This window comes from Giraffa tippelskirchi, chromosome 12, assembly GCF_054371585.1.
Source record: "Giraffa tippelskirchi isolate mGirTip1 chromosome 12, T2T-mGirTip1v1.2.pri, whole genome shotgun sequence".
Lineage (NCBI taxonomy): Eukaryota > Metazoa > Chordata > Mammalia > Artiodactyla > Giraffidae > Giraffa > Giraffa tippelskirchi.
The window spans coordinates 36129727-36156525 of record NC_137286.1 but is presented as its reverse complement, the minus strand read 5'-3'; the positions used below and the strand labels follow the sequence as shown (position 1 = coordinate 36156525).

Sequence of the window (26799 nt, the reverse complement as noted above, 5' to 3'; positions counted from 1 at the left end):
ATTGGCAGGCAGATTCTTAACCACTGGACCACCAGAGAAGTCCCTCATTTGTACTTTTCTAAGGCTACAGTTCATCAATCTTTTTCATCATCTGGTCAATTAATATAGTTTCTAATAATATTCAAATGCTCATGACAGTTTTTAAAAACCACTTTTAATATTAAATAAGATATTGGAATGTACACTTGCTTTCGATTTTTTTTCAGTAAGTCAATGCCTAGAGTATTACCTTATATTAATGAAAATTCATTGAAAATCACTTTTTACCATAGCAAAATGAAATGTGTTTTCTAAAAATACACTGATTCCTCCTCATGAAACATGATTGATTCTGCCTAGACTTCAGCATATGGGTTATCATTTTGGACCTCGTTCAAATATGACATTAATTCATTATTAAATTTCAAAAGGGCTTCAGCTTAAAGCAATTTCAACCACTGATGGACCTAAAAACTACTACAGTAAAGTGACTTGTTTTAATTCTTGAAAGCACATTTCAGACAGTATGTTTCACCTGGCCAGTACGCAAGAGCCTAAATCTTATGACTAGATTTTATAAGCAATAGCTACTCATGTTTTTTTCAAATTAATTCTACTCTTGGTTTTGACAAGACACAAATCATCATGTAGAAATACCTCTACTTGTGTTGTCATTTAAAAATGGAAAAGGCACAGTGTGGAGCATATTATAACCATTTCTGAAAATTATTCAATGTCATATTATTTTTGTAAGAATCTTAAGGATGCTATTTTTCTCAGTTATTAAATTTGTTCATTTTCCAATTAATATGAAAATGTTTAACATTTCTATATGGCAAAAAGTTGCTTTATTTTATTTTTCAGTAAAGTACACATATAAAAAGAGTGAATGACAGTATTTATGCTTAGAGAGAAATGGAATATCTCCTGCCATATCAGTAAACAAAGGATGTCACAGTCATCAGCCTGCAGCCTGCCCACAGGCCGCTGGTGAGCCCTGAGGGAACTTAGAAAGGAAAGAATACCTACCATCTGATTGCTGCCACTCCCTGTAGTGAGCCCTGAGGAAAACAGGAGGTAAAAACACAGGATACTGGCCCCAAATAATTAAGGTGCATATCAAAGGAATGATTTCAGTGAATCCAGATTCTTGCATCTTCTCATATACAGTTCAGTTCAGTCTCAGTCGTGTCTGGCTCTTTGTGACCCCATGAACTGCAGCAGGCCAGGCCTCCGTGTCCATCACCAACTCCCTGAGTCCACCCAAACCCATGTCCATTGAGTCGGTGATGCCATCAAGCCATCTCATCCTCCGTCGTCCCCTTCTCCTCCTGCCCTCAATCTTTCCCAGCATCAGGGTCTTTTCAAATGAGTCAGCTCTTTGCATGAGGTGGCCAAAGTATTGGAGTTTCAGCTTCAACATCAGTCCTTCCAATGAACACCCAGGACTGATCTCCTCTAGGATGGACTGGTTGGATCTCCTTGCAGTCCAGGGGACTCTCAAGAGTCTTCTCCAACACCACAGTTTAAAAGCATCAATTCTTCAATGCTCAGCTTTCTTGACAGTCCAACTCTCACATCCATACATGACCACTGGAAAAACAATAGCCTTGACTAGATGGACCTTTGTTGATAAAGTAATGTCTCTGCTTTTTAATATGCTGTCTAGGTTGGTCATAACTTTCCTTCCAAGGAGTAAGCGTCTTTTAATTTCATGGCTGCAATCATCATCTGCAGTAATTTTGGAGCCCCCAAAAATAAAGTCTGACACTGTTTCCACTGTTTCCCCATCTATTTGCCATGAAGTGATGGGACCAGATGCCATGATCTTAGTTTTCTGAACGTTGAGCTTTAAGCCAACTTTTTCACTCTCCTCTTTCATTTTCATCAAGAGGCTCTTTAGTTCTTCTTCACTTTCTGCCATAAGGGTGGTGCCATCTGCATATCTGAGGTTATTGACATTTCTGCTAGCAATCTTGATTCCAGCTTGTGCTTCCTCCAGCCCAGCATTTCTCATGATGTACTCTGCATATAAGTTAAATAAGCAGGGTGATGATATACAGCCTTGACGTACTCCTTTTCCTATTTGGAACCAGTCTGTTGTTCCATGTCCAGTTCGAACTGTTGCTTCCTGACCTGCATACAGGTTTCTCAAGAGGCAGGTCAGGTGGTCTGGTATTCCCGTCTCTCAGAATTTTCCACAGTTTATTCTAATCCACACAGTCAAAAGTTTTGGCATAGTCAATAAAGCAGAAATAGATGTTTTTCTGGAACTCTCTTGCTTTTTCGATGATCCAGCAGATGTAGGCAATTTGATCTCTTGTTCCTCTGCCTTTTCTAAAACCAGTTTGAACATCTGGAAGTTCATGGTTCACGTATTGCTGAAGCCTGGCTTGCAGAATTTTGAGCATTACTTTGCTAGCGTGTGAGATGAGTGTAATTGTGCAGTAGTTTGAGCATTCTTTGGCATTGCCTTTCTTTGGGATTGGAATGAAAACTGACCTTTTCCAGTCCTGTGGCCACTGCTGAGTTTTCCACATTTGCTGACATATTGAGTTCAGCACTTTCACAGCATCATCTTTTAGGATTTGAAATAGCTCAACTGGAATTCCATCACCTCAGAAAAGTGCTAAATTCCTTAACTTACTGTAGCTGGTTTTCTTTAATTAATAATAATTAAAAGATTTAAACATTTTTTGATGTTCTGACTACCTACCCCTCGTTGCAAAACTTCTATCTATCCTAGCTCCCCCCCTTGCCTCCTCGGAGCAATTTTCTCAAGGTTACTTGAGATGCTGCCTCCCAGGCTTGAAGTCCTAAAAATTCCTGCCAAAAAGACACATAACTCTCAACTTTTAGGTTGTGAATATTTAAGTGAACACCAGTTTAAAAATCAGTGATAGATTCAAGTTTTGGATTTAGACCTCTTGCCTCTGGCTTTCAGTCTTATTCTTGTAGTAGCCTCAAGACTTCTCCATCCATACAGCACCAATGGCAAAACATCTAGGTTAATGGGGAAAAGATTCTCCACAGTGAGGGATACCCAGAGAGATTCACAGAGTTACATGAAGAAGAGAAGAGGGAGGAGTTAGATAGAGGTGACCAGGAGGAGAAGAGGGGGAATCAAAAGGGGAGAGAGCAGTCTAGCCAGTAATCAATTCCCTATTTGCTCTCCACAGTCTGGAACACTCAGAGAGGTACTCGGAGTTCCATAAAGAGAAAAGGGAGGAAGGATATAGAGGTGACCAGGAGGAGAGGAGGGGGAGTCAAAAGGAGAGAAACCAATCTAGCCTGTGATCAGTTCCCTAAGTTTTCTCCACAGCCCAGAACACCCAAAGAGATTCAAAGAGTTAAGTAGAGAAGAGAAGGGGAAGGGAGGAGATAGAGGTGACCTGGAGGAGAGAGAGAAGAGTCAAAAGGGAGAGAGCAATCAAGCCAGTAATCACACTCCTAAGTAAAAATGGGTACTGAAAATTGGATTCTTAAAGGTACAAAATTGATAACAATTACCAAAAAGCAAAGATTAAAAATCTAGAGTAGAGGTTAGACTCTCAAAAATACAAAATTAAAAAAAAATCGCAAAAGTTATATAAAAAATATGAAATTTGCTTTAAAAAGTCTTTTTTTCCCCAAGGTAATAGTAGTTTTAAAAATGAAAATTAAAGGATTAATAAAAAAACTTAAAAATTAAAAAATTAAAAAGAAATTAAAAAATGATAATAGTAAAATATATCTAGGAATTTCTCTGGAGCTGTTGAGAGCAGTGTGTGGTCAGTTCAGTTTCAGACCCTGAGAGATGGGATGGGGAGGGAGGTGGGAGGGAGGGTCAGGATGGGGAACACATGTACACCCGTGGCTGATTCACGTGAATGTATGGCAAAACCACCACAATATTGTAAAGTAATTAGCCTCCAATTAAAATAAAAAGAAAAAAATAAATAAAAATCAGTGATAGACCCTTACGTGCACAGCACAAGATTAGAAACAGGCTATTAACATTCCGTGTCTTCTCTGTGTGCTTCCCTTTCTCTTCCCACCACAAGTAACCATCATTCTGTATTTTGTGCTAACCAGTCTCTTACTTGAACCAATCATATATATCACCCTAACCAATACACTATTTAGTTTTGTCTAGTTTTAAACTTTTCATGAGTGGGATCATATTGTTACACTTTCTTATGTGACTTGTTTCTTTCACATAAAATTATGTTTCTAAGATTTACCCAGGCACTTGATACAGAGCAGGGTCCTGTGGGGCTCCTGGGCACAAAGCCTTTCTGTGTCCCTCATTTCTTTGATTACAGGAAATAGCCTTTTTTCCAGCCTCTATGACCTTTCCTGAGTTCTAATGGGCAGATTCAAGCAGCTGCTAATTAGGGAAGGGAGGGGATGCTAGACCAGGAAGAAACAGTCAAGAGAAACAATAGTGCAGCCTTGGGACAAGGTCCTGGTTCCCCATCAGTGGAAACACACAACAATATCTTTGAGCTGTTTTGCAGATACTGAAACCCTCTCCAGGTGGGAGGAAGTTAGATGGTATGCTATCCACAAGCATGTAGATCCAGACCAGTTGGAACCTGAAGGTTAATGATGCTGACTCCTACTTATCTTACAACCAGCCCATAAGAAGAATGCCCACAAGCTGATCACACCCTTTTTAAATCATTACTATAAAACTTCTAACTATCCTCTCCAAGCTGGGACACACAGTTTTCAAGGCAAAAGTCCACTGTGTCCTCCTTTGCGTGGTGTAATAAAAGCTATCCTTTTCTACCTTACCCAAAACTCTGTCTCCAAGATTGGATTTGGCACCGATGTACAGAGAAGCTGAGCTTTCAGAATCACAATTTGTGTAACTGTAATTGTTTTCTGCTTATATATTACCCGTTAATAGCAATATATCACAACTTGGTGTCCATTGTTTTGTTGATGGGTACTTGGATAACTAATAAATCATTGCTTTTCTTTCACATTCAAAGTCTACTTTAAATAGACTTACTCCAAATATTTAGGTGTTTTTGGCATGATGACTTTAGTGAATGTGGGTCTACCTTACTAGTTTAGAAAAGTCAAGGTAATGATGATGATAGTAACAAAGAATAAGATCCTTCAAAAATGACATTAATTTAATAACAAAAATAAATAAAAGATACAACTTAGTAACAATAACTGCATTAGAGAAATAACTCTAAACGGAAAACATGATCTGGAAAAATAATCTAGAGCTAAAGGGCATATTGATTATTTAGTCAAATAATAACCACTATGCATTACTTTTTTCTTTTCAAAAGCATGTTTCTATTTTGGTTACCTGCAGAGGAAGTAGAGGGCTCCAAGGATAAGAGTTCCTAGAAGAACAGTCAATGCCACGAAAGTTGCGAACAGGTCACTTTTAGTTTGGATACTGGAGCTTGGGAGAAAAACCTCTTCACAACGAGCTCCTGTATAATTTTCAATGCATCTGTGGAATAAAATGTTAGATACAGAGTTGCATTCTCTGTTCCATTAACTAATATAGGAAGCATACGTTTTCCAGCTGGTATGAAAAATAAAAAGACTAATTTTCAGATTCTGAACATAGACTAGGAATACTTTACTATAATGCTCACAGAGCTACAGTTATAATAAAACAAATTAGCGTCTGCAGTCTGATCTTTACTATCTTCCTTTTCCAGTTTTCAAATTGCTTAGAAACTCCAGAGAAATTACAGAATATTCAGTCCTTTTATCTTCCATATTTTGAATATGTAATTGTCTACACTTAAGTTCATCTGAAATTTCTTTTGTTATCTCTGGTGTAGATGTGATTCTAAGTGTATTTTTCCTTGACAGTGCTAAATAGTTATCCCAACCCCATTTATTAAATAATCATTCTCTTCCCTGCTGTTTAACAGTGCCTCCTTTAATATATGTCAAGTTTGTATAAGTGACAACAGTTCTTTATTCCTCAGTGATCTATACATCTAATCTTGGGCTTCTACCTTACTGCTTCAATACTGTTACTTTATGTTTTAGTATCTGGTAGTTCTACTCCTTATATTATTACTTTGCTTTTCTAGAGATTTTGTGATATTTTCACTTGCCAGCCAAATATTTTAAGCCCATTTACTTTCAGCTCTTTAAAACTATGTGACAGAAATCCATAATCTTTGGTAATATCAACCAGTTGCTTTCTCCCTGTTAATATGTTCAAAGATTATAAAACATAAAAAATGATATGAATTAGTGAGTTTGGCACCAGATCAATTTAATTATTTCATATTTGCAGTTAAAATAAATAATAGTATTTTAATATATACTAATGTTTATTTATAAAGCAACCCACAGTTACACAGTAAACTATACTTAGCAAAAATTTTGTGTAAAAACGTATGTGTGTGTATAGATTCTTCAAGGTAGCATTACCAAACCCAGAAATATTTGTTCTATTAAATTAATTCTCCTCCCCACCTCTTTCCAGTTTAGGAAGTTATTTATAAATGTTACCTTCTTTTCTCCCATCCTAGACTAACAAGGATGCAGGCCTAGAAAGTTACATATGAACTAATTACTAACAAAGCTTGGCAACTAATGTGATAGGCTAATAAAGCAGTATACAAATAAATAAGAGAAAAGAATATCAAGTCACAGCACAGGTATCAATTTTACTTCAATGAGCATATGAAAGATGTTTTATGAACCTCAAGTCCTACCTATGGTTAGAAAGTGGTGTTATTGGTTAGAGCTTCCACTAGAGGGGGTGTCAGTTTGACTAATGCAGCAGTTCCCATTCTCTCAAAACTACTGCAAAGATGGAGTTGAGGAGACACAGAGAGGAAAAGAAAGGACAGAATATGAGTGGCAAACTGAAATGGAAGTAAAATACTTTAGACAGCACAATTACCTAAAGTCTAAATAAAAAATATTTATTTTCCCCATAGATCAAGTCACCTGCTTCCTGAGAAATCTGTATGCAGTTCAAGAAGCAACGGTTAGAACTGGACATGGAACAACAGACTGGTTCCAAATTGGGAAAGGAGTACGTCAAGGCTGTATACTGTCACCCTGTTTATTTAACTTATATGCAGAGCACATCGTGTGACATGCCAGGCTGGATGAAGCACAAGCTGGAATCAAGATTGCCGGGAGAAATATCAGTTACCTCAGAAACACAGATGACACCATCCTTATGGCAGAAAGTGAAGAGGAACTAAAGAGCCTCTTGATGAAGGTGAAAGAGGAGAGTGAAAAAGTTGGCTTAAAACTCAACATTCAAAAAACGAAGATCATGGCATCTGGTCCCATCACTCCATGGCAAATAGATGGAGAAAAAATGGAAACAGTGAGACACTTTATTTTCTTGGGCTCCAAAATCACTGCAGATGGTGACTGTAGCCATGAAATTAAAAGCCACTTGCCCCTTGGAAGAAAAGCTATGACCAACCTAGACAGCATATTAAAAAGCAGAGACATTACTTTGCTGAAAAAGGTCCGCCTAGTCCAAGCTATGGTTTTTCCAGTAGTCATGTATGGATGTGAGAGTTGGACTATAAAGAAAGTTAAACACTGAAGAATTGATGCTTTTGAACTGTGGTGTTGGAGAAGACTCTTCAAAGTCCCTTGGACTGCAAGAAGATCAAACCAGTCAATCCTGAAGGAAATCAGTCCTGGGTGTTCATTGGAAGGACTGATGTTGAAGCTGAAACTCCAATACTTTGGCCACCTCATGTGAAGAGCTGACTCATTTGCAAAGACCCTGATGCTGGGAAAGATTGAGGGCAGGTGGAGAAGGGGACGACGGAGGATGAGATGGTTGGATGGCATCACCGACTCAATGGATACGGGTTTGGGTAAACTCCGGGAGTTGGTAATGGACAGGGAGGCCTGGCATGCTGCAGTCCATGGGGTCGCAAAGAGTTGGACATGACTGGGCGACTGAACTGAACTGAACTGAATTCTTCTTTGTAAGGAAGATTCGTTTTTAAAAAACTATAAACTCATTACTCAAATTTCTTAAGGCTGCTTCAAGTCTAGGTAAGATAGAACTTCAAGGAAGATGACAAACTAGCTGAAGTAACTAACTATATGTTAGTTACATAATATGAGTTGGATGGAGTCAAGAGAATGGTATGAATATAAACTGACTGGTCAGATGAGGTTGTAGACCAACAGATAAAAAAAGGCATATAAAGGAAACCAATCAACGCTAGAGTGCTGTCCGTTGTCTTACAGCAGGGCCAAACAAACACATGCTCTTGTGAGAAAATCAAAAGCTGATGGTATCTTTAAATAAAGCAAAGTCAAGAAAAAATACATCTTTTTGTTATTTAACTAGTCAGATTAGAATTTAGAGAAAAAACAAAGAGAAATTTAAATATTATGTTGTTATCCAAGAAGTAGAAATGACTAACCTAAAAATTAACTTGAAATTTTCAGATATATTTACAAAAAATAAACACAGCCTACCAGTGAGTATGTACAAGGATCCCACTTTTAAAGCTTGAGCTCATTTGTGAAAATGTTATGACCCAGTTATGACACAAATACTAAACTTCAGGCAAGGTCAGCTTCTTTAAGGATAAATAAAGAAGGGTGAATTAGGGCTTCCCTGGTGGCTCAGCTGGTAAAGAATCTGCCTGGAATGCAGGAGACCTGGGTTCGATCCTTGAGTTGGGAAGATCCACTGGAGAAGGGAAAGGCTACCCACTTCAGTATTCTGGCCTGGAGAATTCCATGGACAGAGAAGCCTGGTGGGCTACAGTCCATGGGGTCACAAAGAGTCATACATGACTGAGCGACTTTCAAAAAAAAAAAAAAAGGCAGGGGAGGTGAATTAAGAGGATTTAGACAGATAATGGTATGGACCTAACAGAAGCAGAAGATATTAAGAAGAGATGGCAAGAATACACAGAAGAACTGTACAAAAAAGATCTTCACGACCCAGATAATCACGATGGCGTGATCACTCACCTAGAGCCAGACATCCTGGAATGTGAAGTCAAGTGGGCCTTGGAAAGCATCACTACGAACAAAGCTAGTGGAGGTGATGGAATTCCAGTTGAGCTATTTCAAATCCTCAAAGGTGATGCTGTGAAAGTGCTGCACTCGATATGCCAGCAAATTTGGAAAACTCAGCAGTGGCCACAGGACTGGAAAGGTCAGTTTTCGTTCCAATCCCAAAGAAAGGCAATGCCAAAGAATGCTCAAACTACCACACAATTGCACTCATCTCACATGCTAGTAAAGTAATGCTCAAAATTCTCCAAGCCAGGCTTCAGCAATACATGAACTGTGAACTTCCAGATGTTCAAGCTGGTTTTAGAAAAGGCAGAGGAACCAGAGATCAAATTGCCAATATCCACTGGATCATCGAAAAAGCAAGAGAGTTCCAGAAAAACATCTATTTCTGCTTTATTGACTATGCCAAAGCCTTTGACTGTGTGGATCACAATAAACTGTGGAAAATTCTGAAAGAGATGGGAATACCAGACCATCTGACCTGTCTCTTGAGAAACCTGTATGCAGGTCAGGAAGCAACAGTTCGAACTGGACATGGAACAACAGACTGGTTCCAAATAGGAAAAGGAGTACGTCAAGGCTGTATATTGTCACCCTGCTTATTTAACTTATATGCAGAGTACATCATGAGAAACGCTGCGCTGGAAGAAACACAAGCTGGAATCAAGATTGCCGGGAGAAATATCAATAACCTAAGATATGCAGATGACACCACCCTTATGGCAGAGAGTGAAGAAGAACTAAAGAGCCTCTTGATGAAGGTGAAGGAAAGGAAAGGAAAGGGAAGTCGCTCAGTTGTGTCCGACTCTTTGCGACCCCGTGGACTGTAGCCTACCAGGCTCCTTCGTCCATGGGATTCTCCAGGCAAGAATACTGGAGTGGTTTGCCATTTCCTTCTCCAGGGGATCTTCCCGACCCAGGGATCGAACCCAGGTCTCCCGCATTGGAGGCAGATGCTTTAACCTCTGAGCCACCAGGGAAGTTGAAGGTGAAGGAGGAGAGTGAAGTAGTTGGCTTAAAGCTCAACGTTCAGAAAACTAAGATCATGGCATCTGGTCCCATCACTCCATGGGAAATAGATGGGGAAACAGTGTCAGACTTTATTTTTTTGGGCTCCAGAATCACTGCTGATGGTGACTGCAGCCATGAAATTAAAAGACGCTTACTCCTTGGAAGGAAGGTTATGGCCAACCTAGATAGCATATTTAAAAGCAGAGACATTACTTTGCCAACAAAAGTCCGTCTAGTCAAGGCTATGGTTTTTCCAGTGGTCACGCATGGATGTGAGAGTTGGACGGTGAAGAAAGCTGAGCGCCACAGAATTGATGCTTTTGAGCTGTGGTGTTGGAGAAGACTCTTGAGAGTCCCTTGGACTGCAAGGAGATCCAATCAATCCATCCTAAAAGAGATCAATCCTGGGTGTTCATTGGAAGGTCTGATGTTGAAGCTGAAAGTCCAATACTTTGGCCACCTCATGCGAAGGGTTGACTCATTGGAAAAGACCCTAATGCTGGGTAGGATTGGGGGTGGGAGGAGAAGGGGACGACAGAGGATGAGATGGTTGGATGGCATCACCGACTCGATGAACATGGGTTTGGGTAGACTCCGGGAGTTGGTGATGGACAGAGAGGCCTGGCGTGCTGCAATTCATGGGGTCGCAAAGAGTCAGACACGACTGAGCGACTGAACTGAGACAGATAATGAAATAGTAGTACCGGTTGAAGCAAAATAAAAAGGTGAGGCATGTGTGCCGCCATTTCATGTAGAACTAAATAGCCTTCAGGCTTTATGTAACTTCCTTGCTAATTTATTTTTGGACATCATTTCTGCACAGACTGCCAAGTTGCAATCCTGCAAACAGGATTATGGACATTTTCCTGGAACTGAAAGATGAATGCCGGAACAGGTACTAATGCTTAACCAGGTGAGAAATTTCAAAATTCACAATCCAAGACATATATGTTGGTTTTCTGGCTGAACACCACCAACAATCTCTCCTTAAACCCAGAAGTTATGTTAGTACATTGGACATGAAATAAATTCATTAGATTCCACAGCATTCGAGGGAAGTTGTTAGAACCAAGTTTTTAATCATGTAAATAAACAGTGCCATTTAGCTCTAAGAAAGAGTATTGGACTGTGAGCTAGAAAAAATTGATTTCTTGATCAACTCTTATGACTTGATTGTGTGACCTTCAGCAAGTCACTCAAACTCTCTAAAACTGTAAAATCAAAATAACACCTGCTGTAGCTATTTCATAGGCCTATTGTCAGAATCAAATCAGTATCGTCTAAAAGTGCTTTGAATATGGAAACACATTATACAAGTGAAACTGAAATTAATTATGTTACAAAGGCCATGTTTACATCTCATGTATGACTACGTGGAATAAATACTTAAGAAAAGTTATAGCCAGAAAAAATTAAGTGCTTTTCAGAAATAATAAACAACTTCAGAAGAGTTCACTAACCAAGTAGAGACTCAATGTTAATGCCACTTGACTTGGGCTAATCTATCCTAGAAAGAAAAAGTATAATATTGGCATATGCTACAATTGACTTCCAAGTTTGATTCCTACTTTATAGCAATCAAAGTTCAATCTGAAACCCATGAAAAGTGGCAAAAGCAAATCCAAAATAAAATAAAACTATTCGAGTGTTCAAAAAAACATGAACTAATAAGCACATGAGCTTAAATCCCTTCAGCGATCCAGAGCCAGATAACCATACAAACACATGCCAATATTCTATGGAACTCCTACTATATTTTTATAAGGTCAAGAATTTAGGGAAGACTGATTCTTTTATTAGCTAATGTCATAAACGTAATTTCATTAAGCATTAATAGAGTCTTAATATTAAGTAAGAGACACTTAGCTAATATTCAACTTTGCAAAAGTTTTGTTTAATAAAATATTTATATGATATTAGCACCCTTAAAAACTAGTAAATATTGCACTTCAAAAGTGTAAAGTATAATCTAAGTCCAATAAAAAAGCAAAATCTATTAGGTTCTTCCGAGGTGGACTATTAACCAGATAATTTATGTGCTGAAATGGACTACAGATTATATCTGTATATAAATGGATAAAATGTTCTCCATAGAGAATAATGAATATTTGTCATGTATGGTAGTATTATTGTGAAAGATTATTTTTTTTGCTTTAGTAAAACACTGTGAAAATTTTAAACATTTTACTTACTGAAACAAACTAAAGCACCATGAATGAAGGAAGCATGTAAACAAATGGTGAGAGTAAGCAAGAGTAGATTAAAACAGGACCTTCGTTACTGAACCCATGCATTGGCTAGTCTTTTCCAATGAAGACTTTTTGGGAGAGGCAGCCATAGAATGCTGCTTGGTTCACCAGAATACTTAGGCAAAATTTTGTGATTAAAAATTTTTTCCTAAATATTGCCTTTCTCTGTGTGAGAAAAATTATTATCTCAATTCTTTGCTCACCCTATTCTGCTTTCCTCAAAAAAAAAAAAAAAAAAAATTCAGAAAGGAAATCCAAAAATGTTCTTGAAAGACAAGGTATATATATTTTAAAAATGATCAGGGAAGAAAAGTAAAACTATAAGCAGGAAATATATATGTATTTTTGTAGTCTATATTGTTATAATCCTTGGTATAAATATATATATTTGTATATAAAATCGGTATAGGTCAGTTCTTCCTTTAAGTAATAATCTCAGTAAATATAAAACTATATTTAAAATTTATACAAAAACAAATTATATTAATGGACCTCCCAACTGTAGACATTTTTCACATGTCTTGGTAAAATTGAATGGTCAGGGACAACTGGAAGGATTCATCCTCTTAAATCACCACTCAGTTAAACCACAGTTCTAAGTGGACAGTATTCATGCTGGCATCTTACCTTCCCAGGCTTCAGGTATCAACAACCTTCTAATGCAGAGAAAATCTCATGCCCCAACTTGGAATAAGACAAAGAGAAGCCAGCATCAGCTCACTTCCTGACAAAAGAAGTTAAGTATTAGAGCTGAACAAAAGTCAGTTTCCAGTTTGCATGGTATTCCTATGTTGAAAATGCAATCTTATTGATGAGAAACTGGGATATTTTTCAGTGGCCTGTCAAAGGAAGTAGTGGATGAAAAAGACACTATCTAAAAGGATGACCAAAATTCAGAAGCAAATACACAATCTGATATAACTTCATAATGCAACAAATAAGAAGAAAATGAAGGTGCTTTAAAGGAGGATATTCGTTGTCTTTTATTGGCACTCTGCTTCCTAGAACACCTGAGTCAGTTCTGAAGAACAGTTTCTACTCTTAGACAAGTGATACAAAGCAGTTAAGACAAAGGCTGGTGGAAGACATGGAGACCTAGGACAGCAGGTATGTTTGCACTGTTTCAAAACCATACTCTGCCATGTTTGACAAGCAGGTGATCTGGAAAAACATGAGGTTTCAAGAAGATTTATCCTTTTAAGTTTTTGTTCTAAGCATGGGGTCAAGAAAGATATATCAGTTGTTTCTGCTGAGAATACTAGTGAAAAATAAGGTTACTAAAATGAAAAGTGTCAACAAAATGCATAGCTAAATAAAGCAGTTGTTTCAAGTTTTGCAACTGCTCTTCTATCAGCAGCTTCAAGGCTGTGATTTCCTTTCTGTAAAGGTGTTCTAAAGATCAATCTAAATCCTGATGTTTAATAAAGCATGTGGTACACTGCCAAAAGTCAAAGTAAAGAGGACTCCATTCTGATTAATATCACAGTAGCATTTTGAACTTTCTTTCTTTGAAGTATAACCCTCTACTAAATTTACAGATGAAAAACCAGAAAGTGAAAGTGAAGTCGCTCAGTTGTGTCCGACTCTTTGCGACCCTGTGGACTGTAGCCCACCAGGCTCCTCTGTCCATGGGATTTTCCAGGCAAGAATACTGGAGTGGGGTGCCATTTCCTTCTCCAGGGAAAAACCAGAAGTCTTACCTAAAAAGAGTGCCAAGAACCGGTCTATCATAACTACTGACCTTAAAAAAACTAAAATTTTATGTGACTAATAAAACAATTCATAAAACCAGAAAATTCCTTTTGGAAATTGAGTTTAGTAAAACATACACTGAGGCCCAGCAAAACCGTGGACAGGCACAAATGCAATATACAGTTAAAAGAGGTAACATGTCCAATGCAGAAGTACAATAAATGTTGATTTCCTTGTTTTCTCAATTCTGATTCTCAACGTCAATTATTTTACTTTCAGAAAAAAAGCCTTTCATATAGCAAGACTTTCATGTATTACATTTGTAGTCCTAAATTGCCTCTCTTAAATAGAATTCAGTCTTTATCACCTTGACAAATGATGATTTTTACCTAGCCAACACTGGAACTGCTGTAGATAGGGGACAAAGCTTGGCTTCAGAGACTTCCCCAACAATTCAGTGGTTAAGACATCATGTTTCCAATGCAGGGAGTGTGAGTTCAAACCCTTGTTGGGGGACTCATATCCTACATAGCCAAAAATTTAAAAAAGAAAAAAAAAAAAGCTTGGCTTTAGCCAAGGCAGCAGGGTCTCAGGTTCTTTGGTCTGAGCCTGTGGCTCTGTGGGCAGATAATTCTTAGGAATGCCCCTCTGGGAGAATTCTGGTCATCAGGCTCAGGGAGCCAGAGCTTACTGAGTCACTCTGGGAAACTATACCAACAGGTACCTTTTGCCTGATATTTAAAATTCCACCTCCACACTGAGCAATGGTTGGCTCCAAAGTGATCACAAGAAACCTGGAGGAAAGTGAAGCAGCAAGGAGAGGCCTCATCCAGCTAGTGATACAAACACAGGTAAAAACAAATCCTTTCCCCCATCCTTGCTCCACAAACCTAGAAAGTTCTAGTTGGAAGGCTGAAAGGTTAGGGGCTGGCTAACCTTGTGCCTAAGTTGGCCAAGAGGACAAGGGCAGTAAAGGACTTCACCTGGATTGTTCTCAGTGAAAGACTTTGAAATAGACAAGAAAGGTTGCTAGGCGTCCTAACAACCCTCTGGGTTGTCTGATACTATGGGGTCCTGTGTTTTTCATTGTCTTTGAGCTATTTTACAACTCTGTGAATTCTAGAAAATCTATTATAAATTAATTTTGTCCAGTATAATACAAGAGATTTCCCTGTGGATACTGATTAATATTTATAAATTCACTTCAACATTATAGACTGATCACCTATACTTACATGTGTGTGTTGGTTTTTCTTTGTTTTTGGCCCCACCGTGAGGGCCCTCAGCAGTGAAAACCTGAAGATCTAACCACTGGAAGGCTAGGAAATTCCCACGCATGTGTTGTTTGCACTTGTCTTTGAGTCAGTTGTAACATTTTATTGGTTCCCTTGTTAATGAATGAGTCAAATATGTCTTTGACACATGTTCATATTATATGTGTATGAAAATCATGATTTTCTCTTTTATTTTTTTTTTTTACCAGTTTGAAGGTTGCCCACTGAGATGGATTCATCTGACAAAGCTAGTAAATGGAGCTGCCAGTGACGTGCACCTCCTGAGTAGCTTAAGCCCTGGCATGTCTTTTCCTGGCTCCCAGAGGTGAATCTCAAGCAGCAATAGAATTTAAAATTTTCTGGCTCTCTGTTTCTCTAGCTTTCTTCTCTATCCACTAATTTCATGTTTTAGTTTTTGTTGGTTTTGGTTTTCTTACTACTACTAAGTTATTTTCCCATTAGTAAGAGCAATGATAAGGAGTTTGGTTTTATAGTTTGACTATCTGATAATCTCTGTAAATGGATGATAGAGATCTATTTATCTAGATGACAGAGAAATTGGTTTATTAGACTCTTATTAAAAATTTCTCTATTTTTTTTGAGCTCAAATAAATAATTACATACCCACTGGGGAGGAGAATACCTCTTTGAACTTTGGACAGTGAGATTTTAAGTTTCTGTGTTTACTTGATCTGTGCCAAAGGTATAGATCTGAAGCTATACAAGCCCTCTCTGTGCCTATGTGTCAAACTCAGAAAGGCCTTTACCTTTCACTCTATGGGAAATTTCTTCCTTTTTCCACAGGACATGAAAAAATGATAGTATAAGGTTTTTTAAGTGAAAGAAGTTCTGATCTGATTGACTTAACAGAGATAAATAAGCTCTTACATAAATTCAACATTCCTAAAATACTCAGAATAGGAAAATGAACTTCTACTGCTTTATTTTTTTAAATTTTATTGAAATATACTTGATTTACAATGTTGTATTAATTTCTGATATACAGCAAAGTGACTCAGTTATATATATTCTTTTTTACATTCTTCTCCATCATGGTTTATCACAGGTTATTGAATATAATTCCCTGTGCTCTACAGTAGGACTTTGTTGTCTGAACTTCTAATGCTTTAAATGTCCTAAACTTAAATCAAATTCTTCTTACTAAAACTATGAAATATTCTAAGAATCCAAGTTCACATTAATAAGACTAAATCTTTGGTAAACAATACTAGCTTAATAAAACATCTATATCTTTGAATTATCAGTATTAAGTATTACAGAAGCATACATTTTATTCCACTTGGGCTTGTTTTTCCTAAAATTATACAGGTTTACTGATCAAGTTAAGCTAATATTACTCCTACATATTATTAAAAACTATGAAGAATGAACACTGTAATCAGTTAAATTCAATCACTATTCTGACAAACATTTATTTCAACCATAATTACGTTTTATAGTATTTGTTTTTAGTAGATAATTTCCAAGGTAATGTAAAAGCTTAAACTTATATTAAATTGAATTAATGGGTATTATTAGACATAGGTAAATTTTAAGTAAGATAGAATGTGTGTGTTAGTACTCAGTCATGTCTGGCTCTTCGTGCCCTCTGGCTACAGCCCTCAGGCTCCTCTGTCCATGGGATTCTCCAGGTAAGAATACTGGAGTGGGCTGCCATTTCCTTTTCCAGGGGATCTTCCCGACCCAGGGATGGAACACGGGTCTCGTGCATTGCAGGCAGATTCTTCACTGTCTGAGTCACCAGGGAAGCCCAAGACAAAATACTGAAATATTAATCACTAAGTATGATTTTAAATTTATATAATTTTGCTTCTTAAGGTTACAGCTCTGGTCATGTTAATGAACATACTCATTTCTTCCACATTAGAAAGTCATGTAAGAGATGTGTGTGGTAGTAGAAAGTTGTAACATGTGAACTCATGACTTTGCACATCTACTAAATTGCTTGTGGATGTGATACAGTTCTTAATTATCCACTACCCTAGTTTTCTCTGTAAAGTACAAGTTAGTTATAGTTACTTGGTTGAAGATTATAATTGATATGAGCTATGAGACTATACTTGGAACAGTTGTGACAGAGAAATACAACTCTGTGTGTGCTTTTGTTTTCCAAGGGTAGATGTGTCTGGAAGCAGCAGTTTGCAGTAGTTCTCAAGATTTTCAGTCTCCAATCCAAAGGACTCTAGGACTTAGGACTCCAGAGAGCTTTTGTTTATATGGGTTCAGAACTATTGGCATTTACTATATTAGAAAGTAAAATATAAATTTACAAAATACTTATTAATTGGTTCATTTGAAGATAATAATAATAATGAACACAAAGTGTGTTAAAAATTACATCTCAGGATTATAAAAATGGCTTCAATGGGTAAAACTCCTAAAAGAGAACTAAATCAGTTTGTTCTAGAATATGAGAAAGAATAATGAAGAACAGAGCTTAGAAAATACATTTTGTCCCTTTGACTAAAGAGGTAATTGAATATTACTTCTCAGGCACCTATCTTAACCAAGTGCCCAGATCTCCTCTGATAACTTTTTTGATTTGGCTTCCCAAAATTGGAACCTAAATATTGGAAAAATAAAATAAAAAAACCACGATATCCATTATATCCAAAACTCTACTTGAGTTTTCCCAGAGGACCCCAGAAAGTCACAATTTTTCTTTGTCTTCTATCTTTTAAAAACAGAGATGATAGAAATAATTGTTACAGTAAAATAATGAACAAAAATCTATGAAACTTCCTGGAGATCTGTCAGTGCCTTTGCTGCACACAGTGTTTCCCTTTTTCCCTTGGGGCTGTACCACGCAGCAAAGGGATCTTAGTTCTCAAACCCATACCCCCTTCAGTGGAAGCACAGAGTGCTAACCACTGGACCTCCAGGAAATTCCCAGTTCATACAGAGCAAATGCCAATCAAAACTCTTATGAAATAGTTATACACTGTACTTCAACACAAAATTTTACCCTTATTCACCCTGATATTATTAGCTAGAGAAATAAATTACCCATAGTCATTAAGTAACTGTCATCTATATAGTTTTCTTTTAATGTGATGCTTGGCAGAAAGCACTGCTATAGAACTGTACTTCTGCATTATTTTTCTATCTACCACCCTATTTTTAACAACTAAGTATGTAAAAGTAAAGAAAAATGTAATTTCTTTCAGAAACACACAACATGCCAAGGGTTAATTTCTGCCACTTGTACACAGTAATACAACAGGAAAATGATTTAAAAAATAATACAAAATGGAATGCCAAGCAATAAAACAACTGTAATTTCCTTTATCTTACAAAGAACTAAATGATAAATTAGTAAAATCCATTTGGATTAGGTCTAACAAATTTAGTGGCAGCTTGGATGAGATATGGGTAAAAGTCTTCCTAATAGCTAGGCAATTGGTACCATGAGATTCAGCTTCTCCTTTCAATTTTCTTTCTGCGGTAAAAGTTAAAATGCCAATATCTTTGGGAAAAGTAATACGTTAAGCTACACTGTCATTTAAATCTCTATGTTTGGGGGAATTTTCAGAAAGAATTTTTAAAACAGAACAGTGGAAAGAATGCATAGTATAAAGAAAATAATCACAGCATAAAAAGTGGTAAAAAGATAAAGTTTTGCTACTTCACACTTGTCCCCTGATAACAACCAGCTTTTTCTTCCACAGAAATTAGAATATGTATTCCTAAGAGAAGTCTTGTGTACACAAGGTGTATATAATAGTAGAAAGGGCTAGTGGCCTGAAATAAGTTACTCAAACTTGGGGCTCACACCCATCTATAAAGGGACTTTAGAATGATCCAATGAGATCATGTATTTTAAAGCATTTGGCATATCAAGGCACTCAATAATGTTTGTTTTTGTTGTTCAGTTGCTAAGTCATATCTGACTCTTGGCGACCACATGGACTGCAACACACCAGGCTTCCCTGTCATTCACTATTTCTGGAAGTTTGCTCAAACTCGTGTCCATTGTGTCAATGATGCCATCCAACCATCTCATCTTCTGTTGCCCCCTTCTCCTCCTGTCCTCAATCTTTCCCAGCATCAGAATCTTTTTCAATGAGTTGCAATCCAATAATCCAACAAACTCCTGAATACAAGCTGTGACTTGACTGCTTATTGTTTCCCTAAAGAATGGTGTTACCAGAGAAAGTCTGAGAAGGAAATGAATAAATGGAAAAAACATTAAATGCACTAAACGAAAGCCTGGTATGTGGATTTCTGGAATTTATTTGCAAAACTGGAATAAATTACATAGAGAACCTGAATAACTACAAAATATACTATGTACGTATGAATCTATGAAGATGTATAGTTACTCAATTTTCTGAAATTTCTTTAAGAAGTTTGAGATAGTTACATATACATTTTCTCTAAAAGTGAGTAAAAAGCTGAATAATATGACTGAAAATCTAAACCTTGTGCTATATTTCCTTCCTATTGTATTAACATTCTCAGTTGAAGTTCAAAAACAATAGTATCCTTTTATTTCAGACTATAAATTAACAGTAAATTCTTATAACGACAACGTTAAGTCCATAATAGAAATGCTGACACCTGAATAATAGTGGAACACCTCAGCATAGCTATGGTTAGGCAGTAATAGCATTAGCCTATGCTTGTATCAGCAAAACTCTTTGTATTATTCTTTTCTTATCTCCAAATTGAATGGATGTTGACACACACACTCCATTTTCTTTGTAGTTGGGCTAACTTTCTCTATGCATATAAAATACAATTATATGTACCTACAGACGTATCTTACTTCTCTATTTCCAAGTAATTTATTATGTGGGAAATACAATTTTCTGTTTTAATTAAGTTTATCTGAATATGTAGGTTTATAGTGAGAACACACAATTTTATCTTGGGGCCATTTTATAAGTATTATTTGTCAAGATCAATATAGTTGAAATTTAAATCTGGTTTAAAAGGTTACACTGTATTGAAGAGGTAATATTTCCTGTTCAAATCATGATTATATAGAATCAGATTTGTAAAATACTGACCAAAAAAAAGTGAACAACAATGGTCATAGTTCACCCAACTATGATACATTTCACTTCTGGGTATTATATTAATGGCTTAGATAAGAACTTGATAAAGCTGAATATAAATACATTTTGGGCTTCCCAGGTGGCTCAGTGGTAAAGAATTGCCTGCCAATGCAGGAGATGCAGGTTCGATCCTTGGGTCGGGAAGATCCCCTGGAGGAGAAAATGGCAAACCACTCTAGTATTCTTGCCAGGATAATCCCATGGACAGAGGAACCTGGAGGGCTACAGTCCATGGGGGTCGCAAAGAGTTGGACACAACTGAGCAACTGAGTATGCACACAAATGCATTTTAATATTTAGACTTTTAGGGGACTTCCTGTGTCAGTTTTCATTCCAATACCAAAGAAAGGCAATGCCAAAGAATGCTCAAACTACCGCACAATTACACTCATCTCACACGCTAGCAAAGTAATGCTCAAAATTCACCAAGCCAGGCTTCAGCAATACATGAACCGTGAACTTCCAGACGTTCAAGCTGGTTTTAGAAAAGACAGAGGAACCAGAGATCAAAGTGCCAACATCCGATGGATCATTGAAAAAGCAAGAGAGTTCCAGAAAAACATCTATTTCTGCTTTATTGACTATGCCAAAGCCTTTGACTGTGTGGATCACAATAAACTGTGGAAAATTCTGAAAGAGATGGGAATACCAGACCACCTGACCTGTCTCTTAAGAAACCTGTATGCAGGTCAAGAAGCAACAGTTAGAACTGGACATGGAACAACAGACTGGTTCCAAATAGGAAAAGGAGTACGTCAAGGCTGTATATTGTCACCCTGCTTATTTAACTTATATGCAGAGTACATCATGAGAAATGCTGGGCTGGAAGAAGCACAAGCTAGAAACAAGATTGCCGGGGGAAATATCAATAACCTCAGATATGCAGATGACACCACCCTTATGGCAGAAAATGAAGAGGAACTAAAGAGCCTCTTGATGAAAGTGAAAGAGGACAGTGAAAAAGTTGGCTTAAAGCTCAACATTCAGAAAATGTGACTAGGTTCCAAATAAGAGAGTGTAGGAAAGTGATCGGTGCAACTTCCAACTTCAAGAAAATATCCTTAAAAAGAGTAGAAGTGTCTCCTTTTCTTCCTTCCTACTTTCTGAAAAGATGTGATCTACAGATGATAAAATATCTGTGAGAAATGTCAAAAGAAGCTGCGATTGGGCAGACACTACAAAATAAGAGCTTGGGGGACTAAGAAGGAAGCAGATCTCTTTGTGCACCATATGCTTCCTGGAAGATGAAAGGCTCATTTTGACTTGTTTGCAGTGGCCTGTGAAGGAACCAGGAACACAGGAAGGAACATAGGAGACACAGCAGCAGAAATGTGCAAGTGTGCCAGAGCATGGAGGAAATACTGAATCTGGGAGCCCGTCTTCTGGAAGGCATCTAGCAAACAAACTTCAGCTGATCATGACGTGATTACAGAGGCAATGGCAAAAGGGCAAGCAGGGAGCACTGAATATACTCAACTATAGAACGTAGACTAAAACAGATGAGGAAAATGGTGACAAAACACAAGGAAAATGTCATATACTCTGACAAAGTAGAAATCGTACTATTTACAAAAATTGGGAAGAGAGTAACAAAGATAGGTGTGGAGTGAGGACTGCAATCTAAAGCATACATTGGCTGGCAGTCACAGCAAGTATTTAACAATAAAACATCAAGTAGTAGAGAAATATAAGCACACAGAGATTTTTTTTTAACTGTGAAGACAGTTCAGTTCCGTTCAGTTCAGTCGCTCAGTGGTGTCCGACTCTTTGCGACCCCATGAACCGCAGCATGCCAAGCCTCCCTGTCCATCACCAACTCCCGGAGCCTACCCAGACTCCTGTCCATTGAGTCAGTGATGCCATCCAACCATCTCATCCCCTGTCGTCCCCTCCTCCTCCTGCCCCCAATCCTTCCCAGCATCAGGGTCTTTTCAAATGAGTCAGCTCTTCGCATCAGGTGGCCAAAGTATTGGAGTTTCAGCTTCAACATCAGTCCTTCCAATGAATACCCAGGCCTGATCTCCTTTAGGATGGACTGGTTGGATCTCCTTGCAGTCCAAGGGACTCTCAAGAGTCTTCTCCAACACCACAGTTCAAAATATCAATGCTTCGGCATTCAGCTTTCTTTATAGTCCAACTCTCACATCCATACATGACTACTGGAAAAACCATAGCTTTGACAAGATGGACCTTTGTTGGCAAAGTAGTGTCTCTGCTTTCTAATATGCTATCTAGGTTGGTCATAGCTTTTCTTCCAAAGAGTAAGTGTCTTTTAATTTCATGGCTGCAGTTACTATCAGCAGTGATTTGGAGCCCAAAGAAATAAATTCTCTCAGTGTTTCCACTGTTTCCCCATCTATTTGCCATGAAGTGATGGGACCAGATGCCATGATCTTAGTTTTCTGAATGTTGAGCTTTAAGCCAACTTTTTCACTTTCATCAAGAGGGTTTTTAGTTTTTTTTCACTTTCTGCCGTAAGGGTGGTGTCATCTGCATATCTGAGGTTATTGATATTTCTCCTGGCAATCTTGATTTCAGCTTGTGCTTCATCCAGCCCGGCATTTCTCATGATGTATTCTGCATATAAGTAAAATAAGCAGGGTGACAATATACAGCCTTGACGTACTCCTTTTCCTATTTGGAACCAGTCTGTTGTTCCATGTCCAGTTCTAACTGTTGCTTCTTGACCTGAATACAGGTTTCTCAGGAGGCAGGTAAAGTAGTCTGCTATTCCCAACTCTTTAAGAATTTTCCACAGTTTGTTGTGATCCACACAATTCAAAGGCTTTGGCGTAATCAATAAAGCAGAAGTAGATGTTTTTCTGGAATTCCCTTGCTTTTTCTATGCTCCAACAGATGTTGGCAATTTGATCTCTGGTTCCTCTGCCTTTTCTAAATCTAGCTTGAACATCTGGAAGTTCACAGTTCACATACTGTTGAAGCCTGGCTTGGAGAATTTTGAGCATTACTTTGCTAGCGTGTGAGATGAGTGCAATTGTGTGGTGGTTTGAACATTCTTTGGCATTGGTCAGACTCATATCCATCCAAAGGTCTCTCAAGAGTCATCTCCTGCACCACAATTTGAAAGCATCAATTCTTTGGCACTCAGCATTCTTTATGGTCCAACACTCATACATGAGTGCTGGAAAAACCATAGCTTTGACTATACATGACTGCTGGAAAAACCATAGCTTTGACTATACAGACCTCAGTCAACAAAATGATGCCTCTACTTTTGTCTAGGATTGCCATAGCTTTTCTTGCAAGGAGAAAGCATCTTTTAATTTCACAGCTGCAGTCACCATTCACAGTTATTTTGGAGCCCAAGAAAATGAAATCTGTCACTGTTTCCACTTTTTCCCAACCTATTTGCCATGAAGTGACTGGACCAGATGCCATGATCTTAAGTTTTTGAATGTTGAGTTTTGAGCCAGGGTTTCACTCTCTTCTTTTACCCTCATCAAGAGGCTCTTTGGTTTCTCTTCGCTTTCTGCCATTACAGTGGTATCATCTGCATATATAATATTGTTTATCTTCCATTAGTTTTCCCCATATATTTATTTTTCCATAGTTTGCCATCCTTAAAGTCTAAAATCTCTTCTTGTCCTGTCACTGCTCTACAAACTTATTGTTTTTCATTCAGATGTTATAGAAACCCCAAGTTTAAACCTACCCTTTGAGTTACTCATCACCAAATAGTCTCATGTATTTATTCAGAATACATGCATTTGTAAACTTCTGTTTTTCTCTTTTTAATTTTTGTCAGTCTAATTTTCAAGGCCCCAACCAATAAACCTAAGATGGGTAGAGGAAAAAGATTTTTCTCCTCCCTTACTAGGATATATATGTTACAGTAATAGCACTCAGTGTAAAGAAAATCAACTGGAATCTGGCCCTGAGATGACCTAGACACTGAAATTAGCAGACAAGTATTTTAAATCCCAAGGTTTAGTGCTCAAGGACATAAAAGAAAATATAATCAATGAAGAAATAAGATAGCTCAGCAGAAAAATAGGAAATATGAAAAAATAATTAACATGGAAATTTTAGAACTCATAAAATAATATATGAAATAAAAAATTGATTGGATGGCCTTAACAGCAGATTGTAAATAATAGGAGGGTCAGTGAACTTAAACACAGATCATTACAAACTATCTGTTTAAAATACAGAAAGATTTTTTTTAAAAAAGAAAGAAAAATCCAATGATTTATGGAACAGTATTAAAAGGTCAACATACTTGTAATTGGAAACCCAAAAGGAGAAAAATTAGAGAATGGGGCAGGAAAATAATATTTAAAGAAATGATGCCCTCAAATTTCCCAACTTTAGTGAAAGATAAATTTGCATATTGAAATGGCATACACCAAGCAAACTTAGGCACATCATAGTTAAATGGCTGGAGGGAAAAAAAGAGAAAATCTTGACAGGAATCAGAGAGAACAACACAGTACATGTGGGGAAATAGTAATATGAGTGATAGCTGACTTTGTATCAGAAGTCATAGAGACCAGAAGATAGCAGAAGAAAATATTTAAAGTGTGAAAAAAAAATTTGAACCCAGAACTCTGTATTTTGCAGAAATACCATTTAAATATGAAGGCAATAACAGCAGCACTACTCATAATAGCCCCAAAATAGGAAAAATCTCAAAGGTTCATTAACCGTAAGTGGAGAAATAAAATGTATATCTACACAATACATTATTTGGTGATAAAAATAAAGTACTGAGACATGCTACAAAACAGATAACTCTACAACATAAAATAACTTAGGCTAAGTCAAAGAAGCCATTCACAAAATAATCCTTATTGTCTCATTCCATTTGTATTAAATATCCAAAATAGGATAATGAGACTGAAAGTGGATTAATGATGTGGTGGAGAATAGGGATTAATTACAAATGTTTGTGGTGTACTTCTAAGCGTGATAGTGAACGTGTTAAGTCACTCAGTGGTGTCCTACTCTTTGTGACCCCATGGTCTGTAGCCCGCCAGGCTCCTCTGTCCATGGAATTCTCCAGGCAAGAATACTGGAGTGGGTTGCCATTCCCTTCTCCAGGGAATCTTCCTGACACAAGGATCGAACCCTGGTCTACCGCATTGCAGGCAGGTTCACAGATTCTTTACCGTCTGAGCCACCAGGGAAGCTTTTAGGAGAGGATGAAAATGTCCTAAAATTAGATTACAGTGATAGTTGATTGCATAACACTGTGACCATACAAAAAAACATTGAACTATTTACTTTAAATGGCCAAATTATATGATATGCTAATTATATCTCAATAGAGCTGTTAAGAAAAAGACTGAAGGCAATATAAAGACATTTTTAGATACAAGAAAAAAAGATAACTCATGGTCAGCAGCCTGTTTTGTAAGAAAAATAAAAAGGAAGGTCTCCAGGCTCAGGGGAAATAACTAGATGGAGACAAATCTATAGAAAGGAATGATGAGCACTGGAAGCAGTTAAAAAACAGTGTTACTTAAATCTCCATTTAGAAAAATACATATGACTATTTAAATCAAAAACAAAAATACTGTATTGTGGAGCTTACAGACCTATGTAGATGCATTACTTAGGATAATGACGGCATAAAAAATAGGGAAACAAGTGGAACAATATGGTTGGCAAGATTTCTGCATCTTATATGAAGTGAAAATTAGTCATGATTCTATTAACTGTGAAGTTAAACCTGTATATATCCTTGGAGCAAAAACTAAAAATAAAATACAGAGGTAGTTAAAAGGCTTATAAATTAAAACGAAATTCTGCCTTCATGTTTAGTCATTTTAAACAGTACTAGCTACAAGACTCATATTGTTGGTAGTCATGGGCTAAAGGACACAAAGGAAAAAAAAATACAAGATATGTAATACTTGAAACACACCTCAACTATATTTAGACTGTGTATTAAGTACAAGTAAGTAATACACTTACTGTGTATTAACTAAGATGCTCTACACTACTGATAAATGAATGAAACAAGGTTATATAACAAAAGCTAAATTATAAAGTCTGTGAATCAGAGATGAACAAAGCCAAGGTCCTTTAAAAAATGGAGGATGGCTGTATATATATTAACATATCTAAAGAAAAAGCCTGTCAATCTGAGGAGCTGTTGGTCAGCAAGAGAAACCCAGGGGAAAACAGCATAAGAGGCAAACTTTAGCAGTACTCATCTAAGCACTAATAGAGAAGTTGGGCCAGACTTCAAGTATTACAGTTCTAGGTAAGATTATTCCTCTTATGAAAATGAATGCAACAGGCTAGTGACAAATTCAATTTATATAAGTTTGTTTCCACTCTGTATTCCCTAAATAATGTTCTAATTATAAACTTGACTTCCCGTGTATAACAGTCTACACAGAGAAAATACCTGACTTACATTAACTCAAGTCTGTGTTAACTACCACTCAAAAATTGATAAACTGGAATGGTTATTTTAGTTATTAGTCTCTACAGGCCTAGTCTGTGTTCATGAGAGATGAGAACCTCCTCCCCCTGCCATGCTATGCA

General features: G+C 37.3%; 1 protein-coding gene across 6 annotated transcripts in view; it reads right to left on the bottom strand.

Annotated features, from left to right (window-relative positions):
- The window catches only part of NRG4 (neuregulin 4), a 101177-nt gene that overhangs the window by 13049 nt on the left and 61329 nt on the right, over positions 1-26799 (bottom strand). For all 6 annotated transcript variants that reach the window (XM_081549681.1, XM_081549683.1, XM_081549687.1 and 3 more), the window contains one exon: positions 5291-5440. In XM_081549681.1, the coding sequence (XP_081405807.1) occupies positions 5291-5440 (150 nt within the window). The remainder of the gene's footprint in view (positions 1-5290; positions 5441-26799) is intronic.